The following is a 21,801-nucleotide window of genomic DNA, read 5'->3' as shown; positions in this document are numbered from 1 at the left end:
ATACTGGCAGTCAGGTTAATAAACCAGGCAAGAGACTGGAGAAGTCATCTTTGGAGTAATGGAATGACCCAAGACACTAATATTTGAATAACTTTTTAAGTGAAGCCCAGTAAAGTTTATAAACAAGTCTTTAACACCTCATTTTCAAATGTGAATGGACAGACAAGGATCAGACATATGAGAGACCATGACCAAAGCAAGCAGACAGTGGAACTTGGAGGAAAGAGGCAATAACAAAAGAAAACATCCTAAAAGGAGTCCCTTTAAAATCCTCATAGGAATAAGAGATGACATACTGGCTGTACCCATGAAAGAACAACAGGATGCTATTGAAAGAACACTGAGAAAGCAGGAAAGAGCTCTGGAAACTAAAATTCTGATATTGTATATTCAAAAGTCAAAAGATGATAATGTTAAGGACATTGCCAGGGTACAAACAAAAAGAATGATATAGAAAACAAAAGAAAAAAGAATAAGATTAGAGGATTAAAGCTAGAGGTCCTACATCCAGATAAAAATGGTCCCACATAAAAACACAAACACAGAATTAGGAGAGGAAGACTGAAAGAAAAGCCAGCAAACAAAAATATATACACAGATATTTCCCAGAACTGAAAGAGAGAGATGTCTAGATGAAAGGGCCCACACCAAGTAAGTATACACAATGATAAACATACATAATAAAAGATCCTCACAAAGACACATCATTATGAATTATCAGAACAAAGATAGACCATTCCAAACACAGGCTAGATGATCAATTAGCAGGGATCTTGTTATATGCAATAAATAACTAGGTAGGTTATTCTCCTATATAACATTTAAGAACCCCTCCAATATAGAAATTCATTATGCATCTTTAAGAAACAGGTTTTCTAACCATCTATTTATTATTAAAAAATAAAATAAACAGACATCTTGGAGATCCTAGTGCACAAGACACCATTAAGTGACTTTAAGGGACTATAAGTCAAGCAATCTCTTACTTACTGGCATTAGCAGCTTCTCTAATTTCTTTCAATATTTCAGCTTCCATCGCAGGGTTATTGCAGATATCAACCCAAGTTCCTTCCACCCCTTTCTGTTGTGCCAAAAGTGTCAACCTTTTCTGATTAGGAACGACAAAACTAATCACATAGGACTGGTCACTAAAAAATTAGAAAATAAAACAACATAGACATTAAAACATCAAGAACAAGTATTCATAAACTTAACAATGAACAGTATATTACAAGATAATTTTAAATACATATTTTTGTTAGTTTCATTAAGAAGTAAAAAAGTCCATTGTACTAACATAAAGACAGATCATCTAAACCAGTTAAACAGAATGGACAGCCCAAAGATTAGCTCTTGTACATATTATCAAATGATCTTCAACAATGGTGCCACAACCAACCCAATGAGTAAAGAACAGTCTCAACAACAAATGGCATTGAGAGAACTAGATATCCACATGGAAAGGAATAAACTTGGACCTTTACCATGTACTACATACAAAAATTAATCAAAGACCTAAACATGTAAGAGCTAAAACTATAAAACACCTAGAAGAAAACATAGGGGAATCAATTCATAACATTGGAGCTGACAATGCTTTCTTGGCTACAACACCAAAAGCATAGGCAATAACAACAACAACAAAAAAAAGAGAAATGAGAATACAACAATTTTTTTTAAAAATTCTGTATGTCAAATAATAGTCAACAGAGTGTGAAATATTTGTGAATCATGTATCTGGATAAGGGATTGATTTCTAGAATATATAAAAATGCCTACAAAAAAACCCAATTATAAAATGGACAAAGACCTGAAACCATAAAACTCCTACAAGAAAATATAGGGATAAGGTACTTGATATGGGTGCTGGAAATGATTTTTTAGATTTAATGTAAAAAGCAAAGACAAAAAAGCAAAAATAAGCAAGTGGGACTATAGCTAACTAAAAAGCTCAGCCATAAGAAAGAAGGAAATAGGACCATTTACAACAACATGGATGCACTGTGAGGGCAGTATGCTAAGTGAGATAAACCAGGCAAAGAAAGATAAATGCTGCATGGTAACACAAATGTGGAATCTTTTTTTTTTTCTTTCAGATTTTATTTATTTTATATTTAGAGAGGGGAAGAGAGGGAGAAAGAGGGAGAGAAACTCCCATTATATCAATAATGATTGGACTTTTCCCGGACAGACCTCGAATATCCAAAAACACTGAGAGTAGGATCTTGAAGAGATATTTGCATATCCATGTTCACAGCAGTATATTCACAACAGTCAAGAGGTGGAGCAATCCAAGTTGTCCATTGATGGATGAACGGCTAAACAAACTTTGGTCTCTACTTCCAGCCAAGATGGAGGCGTAGACAGACACTCTGCATCTCCCTCCAAAACTAAGAAGGAATACAACTACCTCAAAACTAGAGACAACCAAGAGTTCCAAAAAATTAGACTGCATGGATGTCCAACAAACAAAAATATAAAGAATAAATACTCATCCAGACAGGTAGGAGGGGCGCAGCCAGGGCGGAGAGGATGCGGTATGGTGGGGGCAGCAGCAGACCAGCAGAAAGCACAGTCACATGTTTTAAAGTCAGGAAGGAAACCTGGGGAGCGTTTCCAGCTCCGCACTGGACCTCACAGCTCACAGTCCCAGCACCAGGGAAAATCAAGCCTCATTGCTTCTGACTGTGCAGACCAGCGGGGGTTGGGGTGAAGGCAGAAACTGCTGGTCTCTCAGCAGAGCCTGCTTGTTTAAAGGGCCCCAACAGCCCTAGAATGTTCGCAGACCCACCCACTCTGGGAATGATGGCCAAGGCAGCAACTAGAGGGGTGCCAGTCCGGTGTGGAAATGGGAGAGGTGTCTGGAAAGGGGGTGAATGCTGGGCAGGTGTCACTGTTCCTTCTCGGACCCTTCCCCCACATACAGCACCACAACATGGTGAAACAGGTCGCCCTATACTGACGAATCCCTAAGGCTCCGCTCCTTACAATGTAACAGGAGTGACAGCTCTACCTGAGATGCAGAGGCCAACAAACACAGGAGCCTGTCAGAATGAGGAGACAGAGAAGTATGGCCCAAAAGGGGGAATGGATCAAGGTTCCAGTGGGAGAACTAAGCAACAAGGAGATAGCCAACATAACAGATGAGGAGATAGATAACCTAACAGATGCAGAATTCAAAACACTGGTGATAAAGATGCCCACAGGCTTGACAGATATGCTTGAGTATGGCAAACACATAAGGGAAGAAGTGAAGGCTATGATAAGTGAAACAAAGGAAAATCCACACAAAATCAATGGTGAAGGGAAGGAAACAGGTTCAAATCAATGATTTGGAACATAAGAAAAAAACAGTCAACCAGTGCAGAATGAGGAAGCAAGAATTGAAAAAAATGATGAAAACTTCCCAAATTTTGTGAAGGAGATGGATATACAGGTCTGGGAAGCACGGAGGGTCCTGGGCGAGCTGGACCCAGAGGGGACCACACCAGGACGCATCATGATTGAGATGCCAAAGTTGAAAGATAAAGAGAGAGTCCTGAGGGCAGCAAGAGAGAGGCAGAGAGTTGCCTACAGGGCGGCGCCTATAGGACTATCAGCTGATTTCTCAGAGGACACTTTGCAGGCAGGAAGTATCTGGCAAGCAGTATTCAATGTGATGAAAGGCAACCTGGAACCAGAACTACTCTATCCAGCAAGGCTATCATTTGGAATGGAAGGGCAGATGAAGTACTTTCCAGACAATGTAAAGCTAAAGGAGTTCATCGTCACCAAGCCATTATTACATTAAATATCAAAGGGACTTACTTAAGAAAAAGATCAAAATTATGAACACTAAAATGACAACAAACTCACAACTATCAACACCTGAATCTAAAAAATAAAAACAAAATCTAACTAAGCGAACCAGAATAGGAACAGAATCATAGGTATGGGGATCATTTGGAGGGTTATCAGCTGGGAGGGGGGAGGCGGAGAAATGTGGATATGGTGCAGGGATTAAGAAGCATAATCAATTGGTACAAAATAGACAGGGGGAAGTTAAGAATAATATAGGAAAGAGTGAAGCCAAAGAACCTATATGCACGACCCATGGACATGAACTAAGGCGGGTAGGATTGCTGGAGGGAAGGGACGTACTGGGCAGAGGGGAGCAAAGGGGAAAAAATTGGAGCTACTATAACAACATAATCAATAAAATATACTTAAAAAATCTGCCATAATAATTTCTTATTATTGCAATATCTGAATTATCAGGAATACCAACATCCAAAAGACTGAGATGGGCCCAATACTAGTCTACAATTTAAATCAAGCATTAATGAAACAGCAATTTCATCAAGAAGGGTCACAGTGAGGCATAATTCTGTTTCTTGGAAATGAAATAGATTCTTAGACAAAAAAAATTGGTTTCTATACTACAATGCAATAATTAAGCCTTAAAAGGGAAGGAAATTCTGACACATGCTACAATTTTGAGGACATTATGTATGCTAAGTGAAATAAGCCAGTCACAAAAAGACAAATACTGTATATGATTCTGTTTATAGGTGGTATCTAGAATCTAAGTCAAATTCACAGAAATGGAAAGTACAAAGGGCAAGAGCTGTGGGGAGAGGGAAATGGGGATTGTTTAATGGATACAGAATTTCCATTTTCTAAGATGAAAAGTGCTGTAGATTAGTTGCACAACGGTGTGAATATACTTAACACTATTGAACTGTATACTTGGTATCAGTTAAGATGCTAAGTTTTGCCGTGTGTATTTTAGAATTAATTTTTTCAAATACTTTTACAAATTTTTATTTTTACTTATTTTTAGAGAGAGAGAGGAAGGGGGGAGAGAGAAAAAAACATTGATTTGTTGTTTCACTTATTGATGCATTCATTGGTTCATTCTTGTATGTGCCCTGATGGGATCGAGACCACAACATTAGCGTAAAGGAACAACACTCTAACCAAGGACCTAGAATTAAATTTTTAAAGGAAGTAACAAAGCCTATAAAAACAAACCATATTAAACTACAAAGAAAATAGTTTACTCTCTCAGGTTTTTTATTTAGAAAACTTGTACTAGCTGTGTTAGCTTCTTGGGAAAATTACTTATGCTAAGTCTCAGTTGTTATGACAGTTAAATGAAATAAGTTTTGTGGCATAGCTATGTATTTAGCCAGACATAGTAGGAGTCTAATAAAAAGTTAAAATATCTGGGTTATCTCAAATAATTTTCAAGCCGTCGAATTCAAAAACTTTGAGAAATGTATGACATTTCACAACTCTGATGAAAATTTCTTGTTTCCCTTATGATTATAAATAATCAAAAACTTTCCAATTATCCTTTTACTGCAAGTATATGAAACAGAAATGTAACTTTTAAAATTACCTTTTGGCAAAAGCACAGATGTTGTCAATAAGTGGACAGTTCTTCAAGGCAGCTTCGACTTTCCCAAGAGATACATATTCCCCTGCTTGTAACTTCACCAGATCTTTCTTACGATCTGTAAGTCATGAAGAATGTTAAGTTATCCATAGTCAATTTTATTAAGGTCTGAACAAGTCTGATTTTCTTTCAGTCTCATTGCCTTCACCTTTATTTACAAAGATACTGGAGGGAACGGTGGGCGGCTGAGGCGTGGGAACAGCAGGCAGCAGCGACTCACAGACACTCACTTCTACTGAACACAAGTGTCTGGGGCCCTGACCTAACAGGCAGAGACCAACTCCCGGAACCCGGCGCGGCAGGCCTGAGGCTAGCTCCCCAGCCACCTTGGGCGCGCACAGGCACGCGAGCGCAAAAACACCTCGCCGGCTTCAATAGGCGTCAATCGCTCACTTCCACTGCGCACGAGTGTCTGGGGCCCAGCACTGGCAAGCGAGAGACCAACTCCTGGAACGCGGCGCCGCAGGCCTGAGGTGGGCTTTCGGGCGCCTTGCATTGCGCCCTGCTGGCCACCTCGCGCACACAGCTGCTGCAAGGAATAGGAACCTCTGACCCGCCACATTAGACCAGCTGTGGACGCAGAAAAAGAAGACCACACACAAAGGCTGAACTGAATAAAAACATTCCTTTTTCTTTCTTTTTCTCTTTTTCCTTTTTCTTTTCTTCCTAAAAGAGGAGGGGAGGAGGGAGGAAGGGAAGGAAGGGGGAAAAAAAAAAACTATATCTCTAATTTGTTTCATATAATCTTTCCTTCTTATCCTTCTTCCTTAATTGTTGTTTATTTGTTTGTGGGTCTAGTTTAGCCTCCCTTTCACTATAAATAAATAGAATATAACTACTATATGAATCCAATACTATACAATTCCACTTTCCTACTATATTCTGCACTCTTCCCTCTTTTTCTTCTATAGTTATTAACATACAATGTAAATAGTACCTACTGTCTTGCACAGTCTCAACTATTACTAATCTATTATCCCCTCTCTTAAAAATCATATTTTTCCTCCCCTAAAACAACTCTTATCTATCCTTCCTATACTATAAAAGCTCTAATCTCTCTACATTTATATTAATACTGGCTCAATGGCTGACGATAGCAGGATAGAGGGTTGGGGATATTTTTGAGGATGCGGGTCTCCTGCCGGGGCTGTGTGTTTATGTTCTTAACAGCATCTCCACAAAAGAACTAAAGACAAAGTGGATAGAGTGACTCTTAATCAACTAGCCAGAAGGAAGATCCTAACAAAGAACATCTGAAATATAACCAGACAGCATAAACAAACGGCATAAAGGGTATCCCAAGAACATCAGGCTCAGGAGATCAAAGAGACTGCACCACTGAAATCCCCAGATTTCCCACATAGAATCTCATACCACAAAGGTGGGAAGGCAGAGCAGATAAATCCAAATAACAAAAACAAACAAGAAGAATCCAACATGGTAAGACAGAAATAACCTCTCAATGAAAAGAAAAGAGGAATCCCCAGAAAGAGAGGTAGATGGAATAGACATAGCCCAAATCTCAGACATGGAATTCAAAACTATGGTGGTGATGAAGCTCAATATACTCGACAACCTTAAAAACAACTATGACAACCTACAAGGAAGTTACCAACAGCTCCAAGAAAATTACAAGAAACTTGTAGAGAACTACATCAGCATAAAAAGAGACATAGAAACTATCAACAAAAAAACAGGAAGAGGACTTCCGGCCAAGATGGAGGCTTAGACGGACACGCTAGGTCTCCCTTTACAACTAGAGAGGAATACAACTACTTCAACACAAAGGATAACTAGAAATTCCAGAAAATAAAACTACACGGAAGCCCAACATATGAAGTTATAAACCAGCGGTGCCATTTGGGCAGGTAAGAGTTAAAGAGGGCAGCGCTGTTTGCGGTCGCACCTGGGACAGTGGCGGGGCGGCGAAAAAGCCCGGAGGCAGTCAAGCCCCTGGCAGTGCGCGACCCCAGCGCTGGGGAAAGCAGCCACCGCATCGCCTTGAACAGTGAGGCCCAGGGGGGCGGGAGGACGGATCCCGGTCTCCTAGCTGAATAACTGTGTGAATCCATCTTGGACCCCCGCCCCCAAAGAAAGCACCACAGGGCTGCGAAATAGGTCGCGGACAGGCGCCGGTCGCTGAATTGTGACGCGTACACAGGCACTGCCCCCTACAGCGGGCCCAAGAAAACAAAACGCATCTGTCAAAATGAGGCAGACAACTATAGAAATCCCGGTGGCACAGCTCACCAGGCAACAGATAGAGAACCTGACAGATGAACAGATAAGAAACCTGTCAGAGGCTCAGTTCTGGGCCATTGTTATCAGGTGGCTTACAGAATTCACAAAAGAGCAGGAAAAAGATAAGAAAGAAGCGAAAAACATTCATAACGAAAGGAACAAAACCACATACGAGACAGATGGTGAGGAAAAAAAATCCAAAGTTCATTTCAACAAACTGGAATATGGAGAAGGAATAAGCAGTCAACCAATGCAGAGAGAGGAAATGGGAAGCAACAATCAGAGGATCAGAAACCTCTGGGACAGCTATAAAAGGCCCAACATAAGAATCATTGGTTTGCCAGAGAGTGAGGAAGATGAACTAGAACTTGAAAAATTGAGTGAAAATATAATAAAGGAGAACTTCCCAGACTTGGGGAAGGGAATAGACTTGCAGGTCCAGGAAGCAAGGAGAGTTCCCAAGAGACTGGACCCAGGGAGAACCACTCCAAGACACATTATAATCAAAATGTCAAAAATTAAAGATAAAGAGAGAATCTTAAAAGCAGCAAGAGAGAAGAAAAGAATTATGTACAAAGGGGTCCCAATTAGACTATCAGCTGACTTCTCAAGGGAGACCCTACAGGCAAGAAGGGACTGGCAAGAAATATTCAAAGTAATGAAAATCCAAAACCTACAACCACGAATACTCTATCCAGCGAAATTGTCATTCAGAATAGAAGGACAGAGAAAGTGTTTCCAGGACAAAATAAAACTGAAAGAGTTCATTAGATCCAAACCACTGTTATATGAGATGTTTAAGGGACTGGTTTAAAAAACAGAAGCTAGGGAGATGAAACAAAGGCAAACTAAACAGGCAACGAGAGTGGAAAAGGAACTGTGGGTACGGGAAGCATATTGGGGGGAGGTCAACAGGGAGGGGGAGTGGGGAGAGGGAGGGAGATGATATAGGAATTGGGGATCATGGTAGGAGGGAATGAAATAGACGGAGAGAGGTTGGGAGGAACTGTATGCACAACTAATGGACATAATCTAAAAGGGGGGGACAACTGGAGGGAGGGGGGCCACCGGGTGGAGGGGAGAAGAGGGAAGGGAAATTGGCACAAATGTAATATTTTAATCAATAAAACACATTAAATCTGAAAAAAAAAAAACAGGAAGAAATGAAGAATGCAATCTCTGAACTGAAAAACACAGTAGAATCAGTCAAAAGCAGACAAAACGAAGCAGAGGATAGGAATAGTGAGTTAGAAGATAATGTAGAAAAAAATTCTCAGACAATACAGCAAAATGAAAAAAAGATTGAAAAAGTATGAAGAAGAGGTAAGGGAATTACAGGATAGCATAAGGAAGAACAATATAAGAGTAAATGGAGTTAAAGAGGGATCAGAAGAACAAGGAATAGATAAACTGATAGGAGAAATAGTGATAGAAAATTTTCCAAACCTGATGAGAGAAAAAGTTATGCAAGTCCAGGAAGCACAGAGAGTTCCAGTGAAGAGGAACCCCCAAAAATCCACTCCAAGGCACATCATAGTTAAAATGGCAACATTCCAAGACAAAGAGAGAATCCTAAAAGCAGCAAGAGAAAAACAGAAAAATAACTTACAAGGGAGCTCCAATAAGGCTATCGACCGATTTCTCAACAGAAACACTACAAGCCAGAAGGGAATGGTCAAAAATATTTCAAGCAATGAAAAACAAAGGCCTACGACCAAGAATACTCTACCCAGCAAGGCTCTCATTAGAAATGGAAGGCAAAATAAGGAGTTTCTCAGAAAAAGGAAGACTAAAAGAATACATCTCCACCAAACCAGCATTGCAAGAGATGCTAAAGGGAATATTCTAAGAAAAAGGAATAGAAAAAAGGAGTAGAGGAACAGAGTACAAAGGGAAATGAATAAATACATGTCAATAATAACCTTAAATGTAAATGGATTAAATGCTCCAATTAAAAGACACAGGGTAACGGAATGGATCAGGAAACAGGACCCACATATTTGCTGTCTACAAGAAACACACTTCAAAACAAAAGATTTACATAGACTGAAAGTAAGAGGATACAAAAAAATATTTCAAGCAAACAAGACCTGAAAAAAAAGCTGGGGTAGGTAGCAGTCCTCATATCAGACAACGGATTTCAAAGCAAGGGCAATAAAAAGAGACAAAGAAGGACATTTCATAATACTTAAGGGAACAATCCATCAAGAAGATATAACACTGATAAACATATATATGCACCCACAAGGAGCACCCAAATACATAAAGCAAATACTAGAGGACCACAAGAAGAATATTAACAACAACACACTCATAGTAGGGGACTTCAACACTCCATTATCAACAATAGACAGACCATCGAAGCAAAGAAACACCAAGGATATACAGGCACCGAACAACACACTAAACCACATGGACTTAACTGATATATATAGAACTTTTCACCCCAAAGAAGCAAAACATACATTCTTTTCAAAGGCACATGAGACATTTTCAAAGATAGACCACATAATAGGACACAAAACAAGCCTCAACAAATTCAAGAAAATTGAAATCATATCAAGCATCTTTTCAGACCACAATGCCTTGAAACTAAAAATCAACCTCAGTGAAAAAAACCAAAGACACCCAAACTCATGGAGAATGAATAACACGCTATTAAATAATGAATGGGTCAACAGTGACATCAAAGAGGAAATCAAGAAATTTCTAGAAACTAATGACAATGAACACACAACAGCCCAAAACCTATGGGACACAGCAAAAGCAGTCCTAAGAGGGAAGTTCATAGCAATACAGGCATATCTGAAAAGACTAGAAGAATCTCAAAGAAAAAATCTAATCCTAAAACTACAAGAACTAGAACAACAACAACAAACAAAGCCTAGGGCAAGAAGAAGGAATGAAATCATCAAGATCAGAGCAGAACTAAATGACATAGAGACTAAACAAACAATCCAAAAGATCAACAAAACTAGGAGCTGGTTCTTCGAAAAAATAAAATCAACAAGCCTCTAGCCAAGCTCATCAAGAAAAAAAGAGAGACTACCCAAATAAATAAAACCAGAAAGGAAAGAGGAGAAATCACGACTGACACCATAGAAATACAAACAATTGTAAGAAATTACTATAAACAACTGTATGGCAAGAAATTTGACAACCTAGAAGAAATGGACAAATTTCTAGAAACATATAACCTCCCAAAACTGAATCAAGAAGACGTAGAAAGTCTCAACAGACCAATAACAAAGAAGGAAATTGAAACAGTAATCAAAAATCTCCCTGCACACAAAAGCCCCGGACCAGAGGGCTTCACAGGTGAATTCTACAAAACATTTAGGGAAGAACTAACTCCTACCCTTCTCAAACTATTCCAAAAAATCCAAAAGGAGGGAAAAATCCCAAACTCATTCTATGAAGTCAGTATTACCCAAATCCAAAAACCAGGTCAAGACACAACAAAAAAAGAAAACTACAGGCCAATATCACTGATGAACATAGATGCTAAAATCCTCAACAAAATATTGGCAATCATACACCACGACCAAGTGGGATTCATCCCAGGGATGCAAGGATGGTTTAATATTCACAAATCAATAAATATAATACATAATCTAAACAAAATGAAAGACGAAAGTCACATGATCATATCAATAGATGCAGAAAAAGCATTTGATAAAGTACAACACCCATTTATGATGAAAACACTCAGCAAAATGGGAATAGAGGGAGCATACCTTAACATAATTACAGCTATATATGAGAAGCCTGAAGCCAATATCATACTCAATGGACAAAAACTGAAAGCATTCCCCCTGAAATCAGGAACTAGACAAGGCTGTCCACTCTCTCCACTTCTATTCAACATAGTGTTGGAAGTCCTAGGCACAGCAATCAGACAAGAAAAAGAAATGAAAGGCATCCAAATTGGGAAAGAAGAAGTAAAACTATCATTATATGCAGATGACATGATAGTATACCTAGAAAACCCTATGAACTCCACTAAAAGACTACTCGATATAATAAGTGAATTTGGCAAAATAGCAGGGTACAAAATAAATATACAGAAATCGAAGGCATTTCTGTACACCAACAATAAAATATCGGAGACAGAAGCAAAAAAGAAAATACCATTTACTATAGCAACAAAAAAATAAAATACCTAGGAATAAACTTAACCAAAGAGATAAAAGACCTGTACACTGAAAATTACGCAACATTGAAGAAAGAAATTAAGGAAGATACAAATAAATGGAAGCAAATACCATGTTCTTGGATGGGAAGAATCAACATCATCAAAATGGCCATACTACCCAAAGCAATTTACAGATTCAATGCAATCCCTATTAAAATACCAATGACATATTTCACTGACCTAGAACAAATACTCCAAAATTTCATATGGAACCAAAAAAGACCCCGAATAGCAAAAGGAATCTTGAAACAGAAGAACAAAGCAGGAGGAATCATGATACCAGATATCAAACAATACTACAAAGCCACTATGATCAAAACAGTCTGGTACTGGCATAAGAACAGACATATAGATCACTGGAACAGAACAGAGAGCCCAGAAATAAATCTAGGAATATACGGTCAACTAATATTTGATAAAAGAGGAAGGAACATAAAATGGAGTGAGAAGTGCCTCTTTAACAAATGGTGCTGGGAGAACTGGACAGGGATGTGCAAAAAAATGAAACTAGACCACCAACTTGCACCACACACCAGAATAAACTCAAGATGGATTAAAGACTTAAATGTAAGCCGTGACACCATAAAAGTCCGAGAGGAAAACATAGGCAGGAAAATTTCAGATATCCCACGTAACAATATCTTCACGGACACATCTCCTAAGGCAAGAGAAATAAAGGAAAAAAATACACAAATGGGACTACATCAAACTAAAGAGTTTTTGCTCAGCAAAAGAAAACATCAGCAAGATGAAAAGGAAACCAACCATATGGGAAAACATATTTGCCAATGATATCACAAACAGGGGACTGATCTCCAAAATATATAAAGAGCTTATATGACTCAACATCAAGAAAACAAACAACCCAATTAAAAAATGGGCAAAGGACCTGAACAAACACTTCTCTGAAGAGGACATACAGAAAGTCCATACACACATGAAAAAATGCTCAACATCACTGGCCATCAGAGAGACGCAAATAAAAACCACAATGAGATACCACTTTACACCTGTCAGAATGGCCATCATCAACAAATCTGCAAACAACGAATGCTGGCGAGGATGTGGAGAAACAGGAACCCTACTGCACTATTGGTGGGAATGCAGACTGGTGCAGCCAGTATGGAAAACAGTATGGAATTACCTCAAAAAACTAAAAATGGAACTGCCTTTTGAACCAGTGATTCCACTGCTAGGATTATACCCGAAAAGTCCTAAAACCCTAATTTAAAAGAACTTATGCACCCCTATGTTCATAGCAGCCCTGTTTACAATAGCTAAGTACTAGAAACAGCCTAAATGCCCATCTGTAGATGAGTGGATCAAAAAACTGTGGTACATTTACACAATGGAATACTATGTAGCAGAAAGAAAGAAGGAATCCTGCCATTTGCGACAACATGGATGTAACTGGAGAGAATTATGCTTAGTGAAATAAGCCAGGCAAAGAAAGCAAAATACCGTATGATATCACCTAATACAAGAAACTAAAGAGCAACACAAACAAACGAACTAAATAGGCAAAGAGTAGAATAGTAGTCAATAGGGGGGAGGGGGGAGGGAGAGAAGGGGGATAAGTAAGGGAAGGGTCTAGTCAAAGAACCTGCATAAATGACTCATGGACATGGACAACGGGGAGAGATATGATTGCGGGACAAGGGGTGGGCTGGGTGGTGGGGAGAAATGGGGGAAAAATGGGACAACTGTAATTGAAAAACCAAAAAATAAAAGAAAAATAAATAAATAAATAAAAAACAAAGATACTTCTTCTAAAATCTTTTCATACTTAATGCTTGCCTACACACATCAGTTAAGAAAATGCCTAGTTAAAATAAAATACTAGCTAAAATGTTATACACTATACTGAAAGCTTTAGTATCTTGTCATTTTAAACATTATAATGAAGTGAATTGAATGAACAGAACTTTGGAGCATTAGACTCGAATGGTAGCTTTGCCAGTGTCTAGCTATGTGATCCTGGGCACATCAAGGGACCTCTCCAACCCTCAATTTTATGAGTGGTAATGATGCCCATCTCAGACATACATGTAGTAGTACAGTGTCTGGCATAGAGAACATGGTTAATACATGGTACCTCCCCATTTTCCATATATGACATTATCTTGTTAAAACAACAGTGCTCTAAGAATATGAAGGCACAGGATGGCACAACAGGAATAATCATCAGGTTGCCTTATGACCTTCATGTGAGCGTTGGCTTGCTTATCCATAGCCTGGGAACCCATTCTACATGCGAACAGAAATAATCTTTGATTCCAGTGCAATTAAGGGTCAAGAAAGAGGGTGGGGTTATTGGTTCTAGATTGAACCATGTTTCCGGGAAATATCCCCAGCAGGTCAATTCTAGATAAAAAAAATCAAATTTCCCCAGAAATCTTTAACTATATTCAGGTCAGATATGGTTCCAGAAATAGAGTTAAATGGATCATTAGAACTATGACTGAGGAAATTTTACGGCTTTAAAAGGATCTGCCAAGGACCCTACAGAATGGTCCTTACCAGCTAGTCATATTTTTATTTTAACTTTGGCCTACAAAAAAGTGACTAGCATAAGGGCCATTTAGAGTGGCTTTTTGAACTTACAAGTCTATTTCTGTAGGCTCAAAAAGAATAGTGCCAAACCAACTGGCATTCTCAGAAGAACAGATTAATGTTGAGGATTGATGATATAATTTTCTAAGGTTTGGGACTTAGTTAGAGCCATATAAATGGCCACTAGGGAAAATGTGTCCATACTGCCTCTTGGGTGGGGAGGTAGATGGCGAGGAAGGACTAGAATAGGGGATGTTACCATAAATGGTTATACAGAACCACATGCAGCTGACCAATAAAATACCGCGTCTAAACAATTTTTGTTTTCTTATTACTCATATGCTATTTTCTTGACCATCCTCCCCATGCCTAATGCTGCTGCTGCTACCATTTACTTAGATGCAGGCACTGCCCTGCTTTAAACATTTCACATGTATCAACTCATTTAATCCTAACAAAAGCCGTACCAGGTCAGTACCTGTGTCCCTCTTTTACAGATGGAGAAGCACAGACATAAGTTAATTAACTTACCCAAAGTTTAAAACCAATGGAACCGTCAACCCTAGTAATGACTTAACCCATGTTACTATTCATATATGTTGAGGTTGTAAAAACTAAAGAAAACTCCCAAAACGGAAATGCACTGACCAATAATCTGTAAACACCCATCAGGATGGAATTCTCCAATGTCACCAGTGCAAAACCACCTTTGGCCATTTTCATCCACAGAATAATCCTCTGCCGTTTTCTCTTCATTTTTAAAATATCCCATAGAGATATTCTGTCCACCAATTACAATTTCGCCTCTGGGGTTTGGCTTGTCATGAATTGTATAACCGCCTGGAAGTCATTAAAGCAAATTAGTGGGGCAGATTAAATGAGATGATAGTCACATTAATTCTTCAAGCTCCTCTGCAAATCCTTTCCTTCTAGCCAAATTGAACATCATTTTATGGGAGAATATTAGTTTGTATTTACTCAGACTTATGTAATGATAGTGGGTGACTGTGATTTCAAGAGTACCAGGCTCAATGATAATCACCAACCACTACCCACCCCAAACCTTCCCATGACCATAAAATCTCACACTTAGAACATCATTAAAGCTTACGGTTCATAGAGCTCTGTTAAGATAAATTATTCCCAAGAAGGGTAACACTGGAAGCTATTATAAGTAAATTAATAATAGGTTGATAGCAATGCATTTCAGATTTTTTCTTAAGGTTTTTATCAATGGTAACAGATAATAAGTGCGTGCCAAAGGTAACACCATTAAGAAAGGGAAGCTTATGGGAACCAGGAGGGAAATTTTATTTTCTTCACTTTGCCTATGGCCAGTCATAACTTTAAAAATTAAAACACTAAATTAATTGACAATGACTATTAAAATATTTAATCACTATTCATTATGTGTTTACTACTGAATAAAGCTTAGAAAATATACAAAAATATGAATTTATAAATTTACATGCTAATTAGATTTTATGTCATAAAAGGATTAAAAGCAGTATTCCCTTCAGCTGTTAGATGCTCTTTAAAATGAAAACTATTCAATATTTCAAGATGAAATCCATTGCATATAAAACATTAAGTTCATGCCTATTACATTAAAGCAAATGTTCCCTCATAGAAAGAAAACTCCAAATACATACATATACAAATATGGACCCACTTCCCAAAACTGACATTGAAGCACAAATCCAGGAAGTCAGAAAATAAAACTTAAAGGCAAAGAGAAAGCACCAGGAATAAGCAATAACAGACAGCCTAACACTTGAAAGAAATATAAGTCTTGAGGCTCACAGTGGTTTTCAGCATAACTATAATCACTAGCATGTCATAAAATTCTTACCTTCCTGCCAGTCTTTTAGTTTAATTTCACAGCAAATGAGAGGGGCTCCAACTCTGCCAGTAGTATAGTCAGTAACTATAAGGGGAAAAAGCAACAAAGATATTAGCATACCATATTCCAGACTCGCACCAATATGGTAACAGGAATATTGGAGCTAGAGCCAGATTCTGAAAGATGGCAAAAGGAGAGAACATACTGAGAGGAGTACCAAGTGTGATCGTTTTTTGATATGTCAACTTCATTTCAACAGTGCAATTGATTCCAATATTGTTACATCATTTTTGCTTCTCATGGCTATATTTCAGATAATTAAGTACAAAAATCTGTTAAAGAAGAAAAGCTGGCTCCACCACTATCTATGTGGATTCTGGTAAGACCAATTTGGATTGGAATTCCCTCTCTAACATTCGCCGATGGTCTATATGACTTAGGCAAGTTATTTAACTCCCCTAAGCCCCCATGTCCTCACCTATTAAATTGGGAGAGTAACAGAACCTATTTCATATAGAAATACGATGTGACAATTAAATGAGATAATATGTGGGCAGTGCTTAACAATTCTTGGCAAAAATTACTACTAGTTCAATAAATCTTAGCTGCTATTATCCAAGATGTTTATATTATCCTTTTGTAATTTGTGATTATTATTAGTAATATCAAGTTTATTGACAGCCTATTATATAACTAGTATTAGAGTAAATGCTGTGAGGACAATGTAAGGATAAGAAGACCTTGCCCTCAATGAGCCTACAAACAAACCACCTGGGAAGAAATACATATGAAACAATTTAGAGCCTATTTAAATACTAAAGTACATGCTACTAATGATGATCACAATAGTACCATAGAGACTAGAAAGATCTATGTAAAATAAAATAGCTGGGGTAGACTTAATTGAAGAGTTGTACATTAGGAGATGGCTATGACTGGCTAAGAAAAAGGGCATTCCAAGAAAAGGGAAGAGAAAATACAGAGAGGTAGAAACAAGAATGCCTGTATGAGACATGGTGAGAAGACTAGCTTGACTGGAGAGAAGAGCCAGGTATGTAAACATTTGGGGGAAAATGGAAAAGAATAATGGCTAGGTAAAATGGTGTCAGATTAAAGATGGCTTGAAAGCTAGGCTCACCAGGTGTGAAGCAGTACTGTAGGTGGATGTGTCTGACAGAGGTATATAGGAATATGAGAATTTATATATTAGAGGCAGATACAGATATTGAAAGGCAGCACTGAGAGGCTGTTACCTCAGAGTACTCTGAAGTAATAAAAGCTTGGAGGCCAAAGGTCACATGTAGGGAAGGGCCTGATCAATGAAGAAATGGGAAGAGCTAATATAATTTAAAGATTTTAAAAATAATCAGAGGACTTCAAAGCTAATACCCTGAGTGGCTTGAAGGATGGTAACACCACTATCACAAACAATTTGGTAATGGACAGACAGTTTAGGGTAATGGCATCTGGACATTGTGTCCAATTCTGGACACAATGAACTTAAAGTGAAAGTGGGACAATCCACAAAAATTACATACCCATTGTTTCACAACCTAGGGTGATTTTGCCCTTTAGTGGATATTTGGCAATGTTTGGACATATTTCACTTTCACAATTTGGGAGAGTAGGTTACTATTACTATCTATCTGTTAAACATCCTACAATTCACAGGAGAACCCCCAACAATAAAGAATTATCTGGTTCAAAATTTCAATAGTGCCCAAGTTGAGAAACCTGCTATAGGCTGTTGAAAATAACAGAAGAGAAAACAAACATGAAGTCAGGGCAGGATTATAGACTCGAGGGGGAGCAAAAATAGTAATACTTTATTCTGTGAGTGCAGTTCTCCAAAGAAGAGATAATTTAGAGAGAAAAGGTTATAGGACCAGTATGACTGAATTTTGAGGACTGACAATGTGGCATAAATAAAGGGGTGGGCAAAAGTAGGTTTATAGTTGTTCATATGGAAAATAATACAATTATTAATGAATAATAATACAAGAATAAACTGTGTTTCACGTACTCACAGATGTAAACCTCCTTGTGCCCACCCCTGTATTTATGCTTTTTTTTTTTACAAGGCTTATAAATAAGGGTGCATATGACACTGAACTAAAAGTTTCTTAAATTAAAACCATGTAAGTTTGCATTGAATCCTGATATTACTTAAGAGGTATAATATGACAGTGGTTCCTAAGGTAATGCAAACAGGCTTTATGAGTAGTGACTGATACAGAATTTCCATGTTAAAAATGCTTACCTTCAGTAACTGTCCCAGCACCACACGATTCTGTCAATCCATAACCCTGACCAACTGGGCAACAGAAGCAGACATTCATGAATCGATGTGTCTGAGGTGACAACGGTGCTCCACCAGACAGCATCATACGAACATTCCCTCCTAGCAGAGCCTTCACCTTTTTAAATAGTATCCTTAATAAAAGGAGGGATAAATTATTACAGCACATGCATATATTATTCTTGAAAACACACTAATTTATAAGCTCTGGGAAAGATTTCTTGGCTTTGGTTGAGACATCTAAATTTCAAAACCATGGCGATAATGAGAGGTTAACAGAGCAAGAAGTAGTAACACTTTGAAAAACTGCCACATACTTTTAAAAAACACACAAAAAAGTGCAGTCTCAGTAAATTGCTTTAATCAGTAAATAAAATGATGATGTCAAAAAAAAGATATTTTAAGTTATCTTTGGCACATTTAGTCATCTATCTTACCTCCCTTCCAGTGAAAACCACTTCCCCACCTCCAAGCCACAGTACTGTATTTAAAATAACTGTTTTATTCATATACTTACCATGCTATTTTATGAAAACAATAAATCAGAAACCTATGTGTAGAATAAGTCTTGAAAATCACTTTTTAAAAGTTAGAAATGTCATTTTTTAAATCCAAATGTCTTGATTTAAAAGTCTATTCTACTTTTTATTTACGAGACCAAAATTTATAATTAAATCTTAAATATTTACTCAATTATTAAAATGTTAGGTTGCCAAGATCAGAATTCAGGGTCCTCTGCTTGCTGTATCAGCAATAAAAGAAATTTTCAACTTTATGATCACAGTGGTGATGCTTAAATTAAATTAAGTTGCCATTTACGTACTTATATTCCAGATGTAAAAACATAAAAAGACCTAAAGACTCAAAATACAGTCTATAAAATGTACTTACAGATTGCAGAGTGGTGCATCATATCCCTTTTTGATCTGTTCCAATTTGTAGTCATACCCTATCTTGAACAGAGTTTTCTGAATGTAATTCATCTCTTGGACTTTGCTCATAACATTCTTATAAATTCGATCCATGATTTCCTATAAGGTAAGCAAAATATCCAATAATCAGAAAAAATTACACCAATACTGAGACAGTCTTTAGTCAAAGATATTTTATTTACAAAATCTAATGTGAATGTCTTCAGCATAATAAATATATTTACTTCATTATATCATTAATTTCACTGATTGTTTACTGTTTCAGAAAGACTAAGGACAAGTATAGGAGTCTCTTCAATTCTATACACTAAATTTATCAAAAATTTAAAAAAAATATTCAACTCACATAAAGGTAATTTTTTCAAAAATGTGTTCTTTCAAATATATTAACTTATTTTCAAATAGTGCCAAAACACCGAATTATATTGACTCTATCCTAATGTTTTTCTCCTTTTTACTACTACGTTGTGACTCTTACAGGATGGCAGAGAGAAAGTTTCTTAAAATTCTTAGGTCCCTATAATTCAGGCATTTCTATTTTACTTTAATAGAAGCTCAGATAACAAAAAAGAACAGGTCTCTTGGTCACAGCTCCTTGGAAAATTAGAAGTAAGACTTGTGATATACTGACTACCATGCTAATACATACAAAACAAAAATATAAAAATAAAACAAAAATCCCAGACTATCACTAAGTGGTGTTTTCTTAAAATTACTTAGCATACATTAACAGAACTATTGTATAAAGCACACTTATTTATAAATACCTAGTTTTAAATATTGAAAGTAGCAGTTAGTATAAATTCAGTCATGCTATTTTATGAATGGCTCTTAATAAAAGGAGGGACAAAGATAAAAAGCACTTCACAAATGAAGACAGCAGAACCATCCCTCGGCATTATGCTAAGTGAAGTAAGTCAGAGGAGGTAGACAAATACTGCATGATCTCATTTATATGTGGCTTCTAAAAAAGCCAGACTTATAGCAACAGAGAATATATTGGTAATTGCCAGGAGCTAGAGGTTGGGGTAAATGGAGAGATGTTGATTAAAGGGTACAAGCTTCCAGTTAGAAGATGAGTAAGTTCTGGGGGTATAATGTACAGCATGCTGACAATACTTGACAGTTGACTGAGTAAATCTTAAAATGTTCTCACAACACATACAATATACACACACATGTACATACACAAATGGTTAACTATGTGAGGTGATCAATGTGTTAACTAACCTAATTGTGGTAATCAATTCACAATATACACATATATCAAACCATCATGTTGTGCATGTTAAACTAATATCATGTTATATGTTGATTATACCTCAGTGAAGCTGGAGGCTACTGTGGCAATCAAACATACTACAATGTTGTTTTCTCCACTTCCACAAAAGGAATAATTATTGTATAACTAAAATATTTGTCTAGATCTGTGACTGAGAAATTTCAAAAGTTCCCCAAAAGAGCTTTAACATCCTATAATTATCCCTCTTTCAAAAGTGTATGGGATGGAGAGGTTAAAAACATGTGAGAGGAGAGAGAGGTGTGAAAACCACTTCTACTGCTCCTTTCAACACTAGCTACCAATCGCAAGCACAGAAAGACATCAATGAGTAAGGAACACACAGTTACTATTTTACCTCAACCTAATTACATAATGTTCAATTGAGTCACTGCTTATAAGAAGTAGCAATTTATTCTGAATTCTCACAATGTGAATATTACATTACTAAATGGATCTTTTATTCTGGCCCAGGAAAAGAACAAGTCTAGAAAATAGAACCTACCAAAAATAATTCTCAATAAAATATCTTTAAAGCCTATTTATAGAAGCGTGTGAGGAGCTAAGGGAAACAATAAGTTTGGTGAAGCATCAAAGGACTAGCAATGTGGGAGATCATTTACTTTTCCTAGGCCTGAAGACGTACAAGGAGAGAAGTGTTATTGAAGCCTGAAAAAGGACTGTAGCCATGGGAAAGACCTGGTCACAGACAATGGGAAAGAGGCTGTAACCAATGGGTGTCTTACAACTCCCCCAAATTGCAGCCCTGCAGGAAAAAAGCAAATGCAGTATGTGGACCTCTCTCTCACTCCACCTACCCTCTGATCTCTCGTGAGTGCCCACAATTGGCTGAACTCACCCAGAAACCAGAAGACAGGCAAGCCCTCATAATTCATTCAGAGAAGTTAGCCTCCCCAGACACAAAGTAAAGAAGAATGGGGAGGGGGGACCAAGATGGCCGCGGAGTAGGAACAGTGTTCTCAGCTCTCTCCTGTTAAGGAGACAATCCAGGAGGAACA

General features: G+C 37.6%; 1 protein-coding gene across 4 annotated transcripts in view; it reads right to left on the bottom strand.

Annotated features, from left to right (window-relative positions):
* The window catches only part of ACSL4 (acyl-CoA synthetase long chain family member 4), a 111,528-nt gene that overhangs the window by 10,236 nt on the left and 79,491 nt on the right, over nucleotides 1-21,801 (bottom strand). For 3 of the 4 annotated variants that reach the window (XM_090264655.1, XM_090264653.1, XM_090264654.1), the window contains 6 exons: nucleotides 19,463-19,602; nucleotides 18,533-18,705; nucleotides 16,282-16,356; nucleotides 15,078-15,269; nucleotides 5,384-5,498; nucleotides 991-1,148 (listed from right to left, as the gene is read on the bottom strand). In XM_090264655.1, the coding sequence (XP_090120781.1) occupies nucleotides 991-1,148; nucleotides 5,384-5,498; nucleotides 15,078-15,269; nucleotides 16,282-16,356; nucleotides 18,533-18,705; nucleotides 19,463-19,602 (853 nt within the window). The remainder of the gene's footprint in view (nucleotides 1-990; nucleotides 1,149-5,383; nucleotides 5,499-15,077; nucleotides 15,270-16,281; nucleotides 16,357-18,532; nucleotides 18,706-19,462; nucleotides 19,603-21,801) is intronic. The other variant, XM_090264656.1, reaches the window with a different exon arrangement.

Source organism: Furipterus horrens, unplaced genomic scaffold (genome assembly GCF_987537825.1).
Source record: "Furipterus horrens unplaced genomic scaffold, mFurHor1.1.pri manual_scaffold_17, whole genome shotgun sequence".
NCBI lineage: Eukaryota > Metazoa > Chordata > Mammalia > Chiroptera > Furipteridae > Furipterus > Furipterus horrens.
The sequence above is the reverse complement of the archived record's forward strand: the minus strand, read 5'-3'. Positions and strand labels throughout refer to the sequence as shown.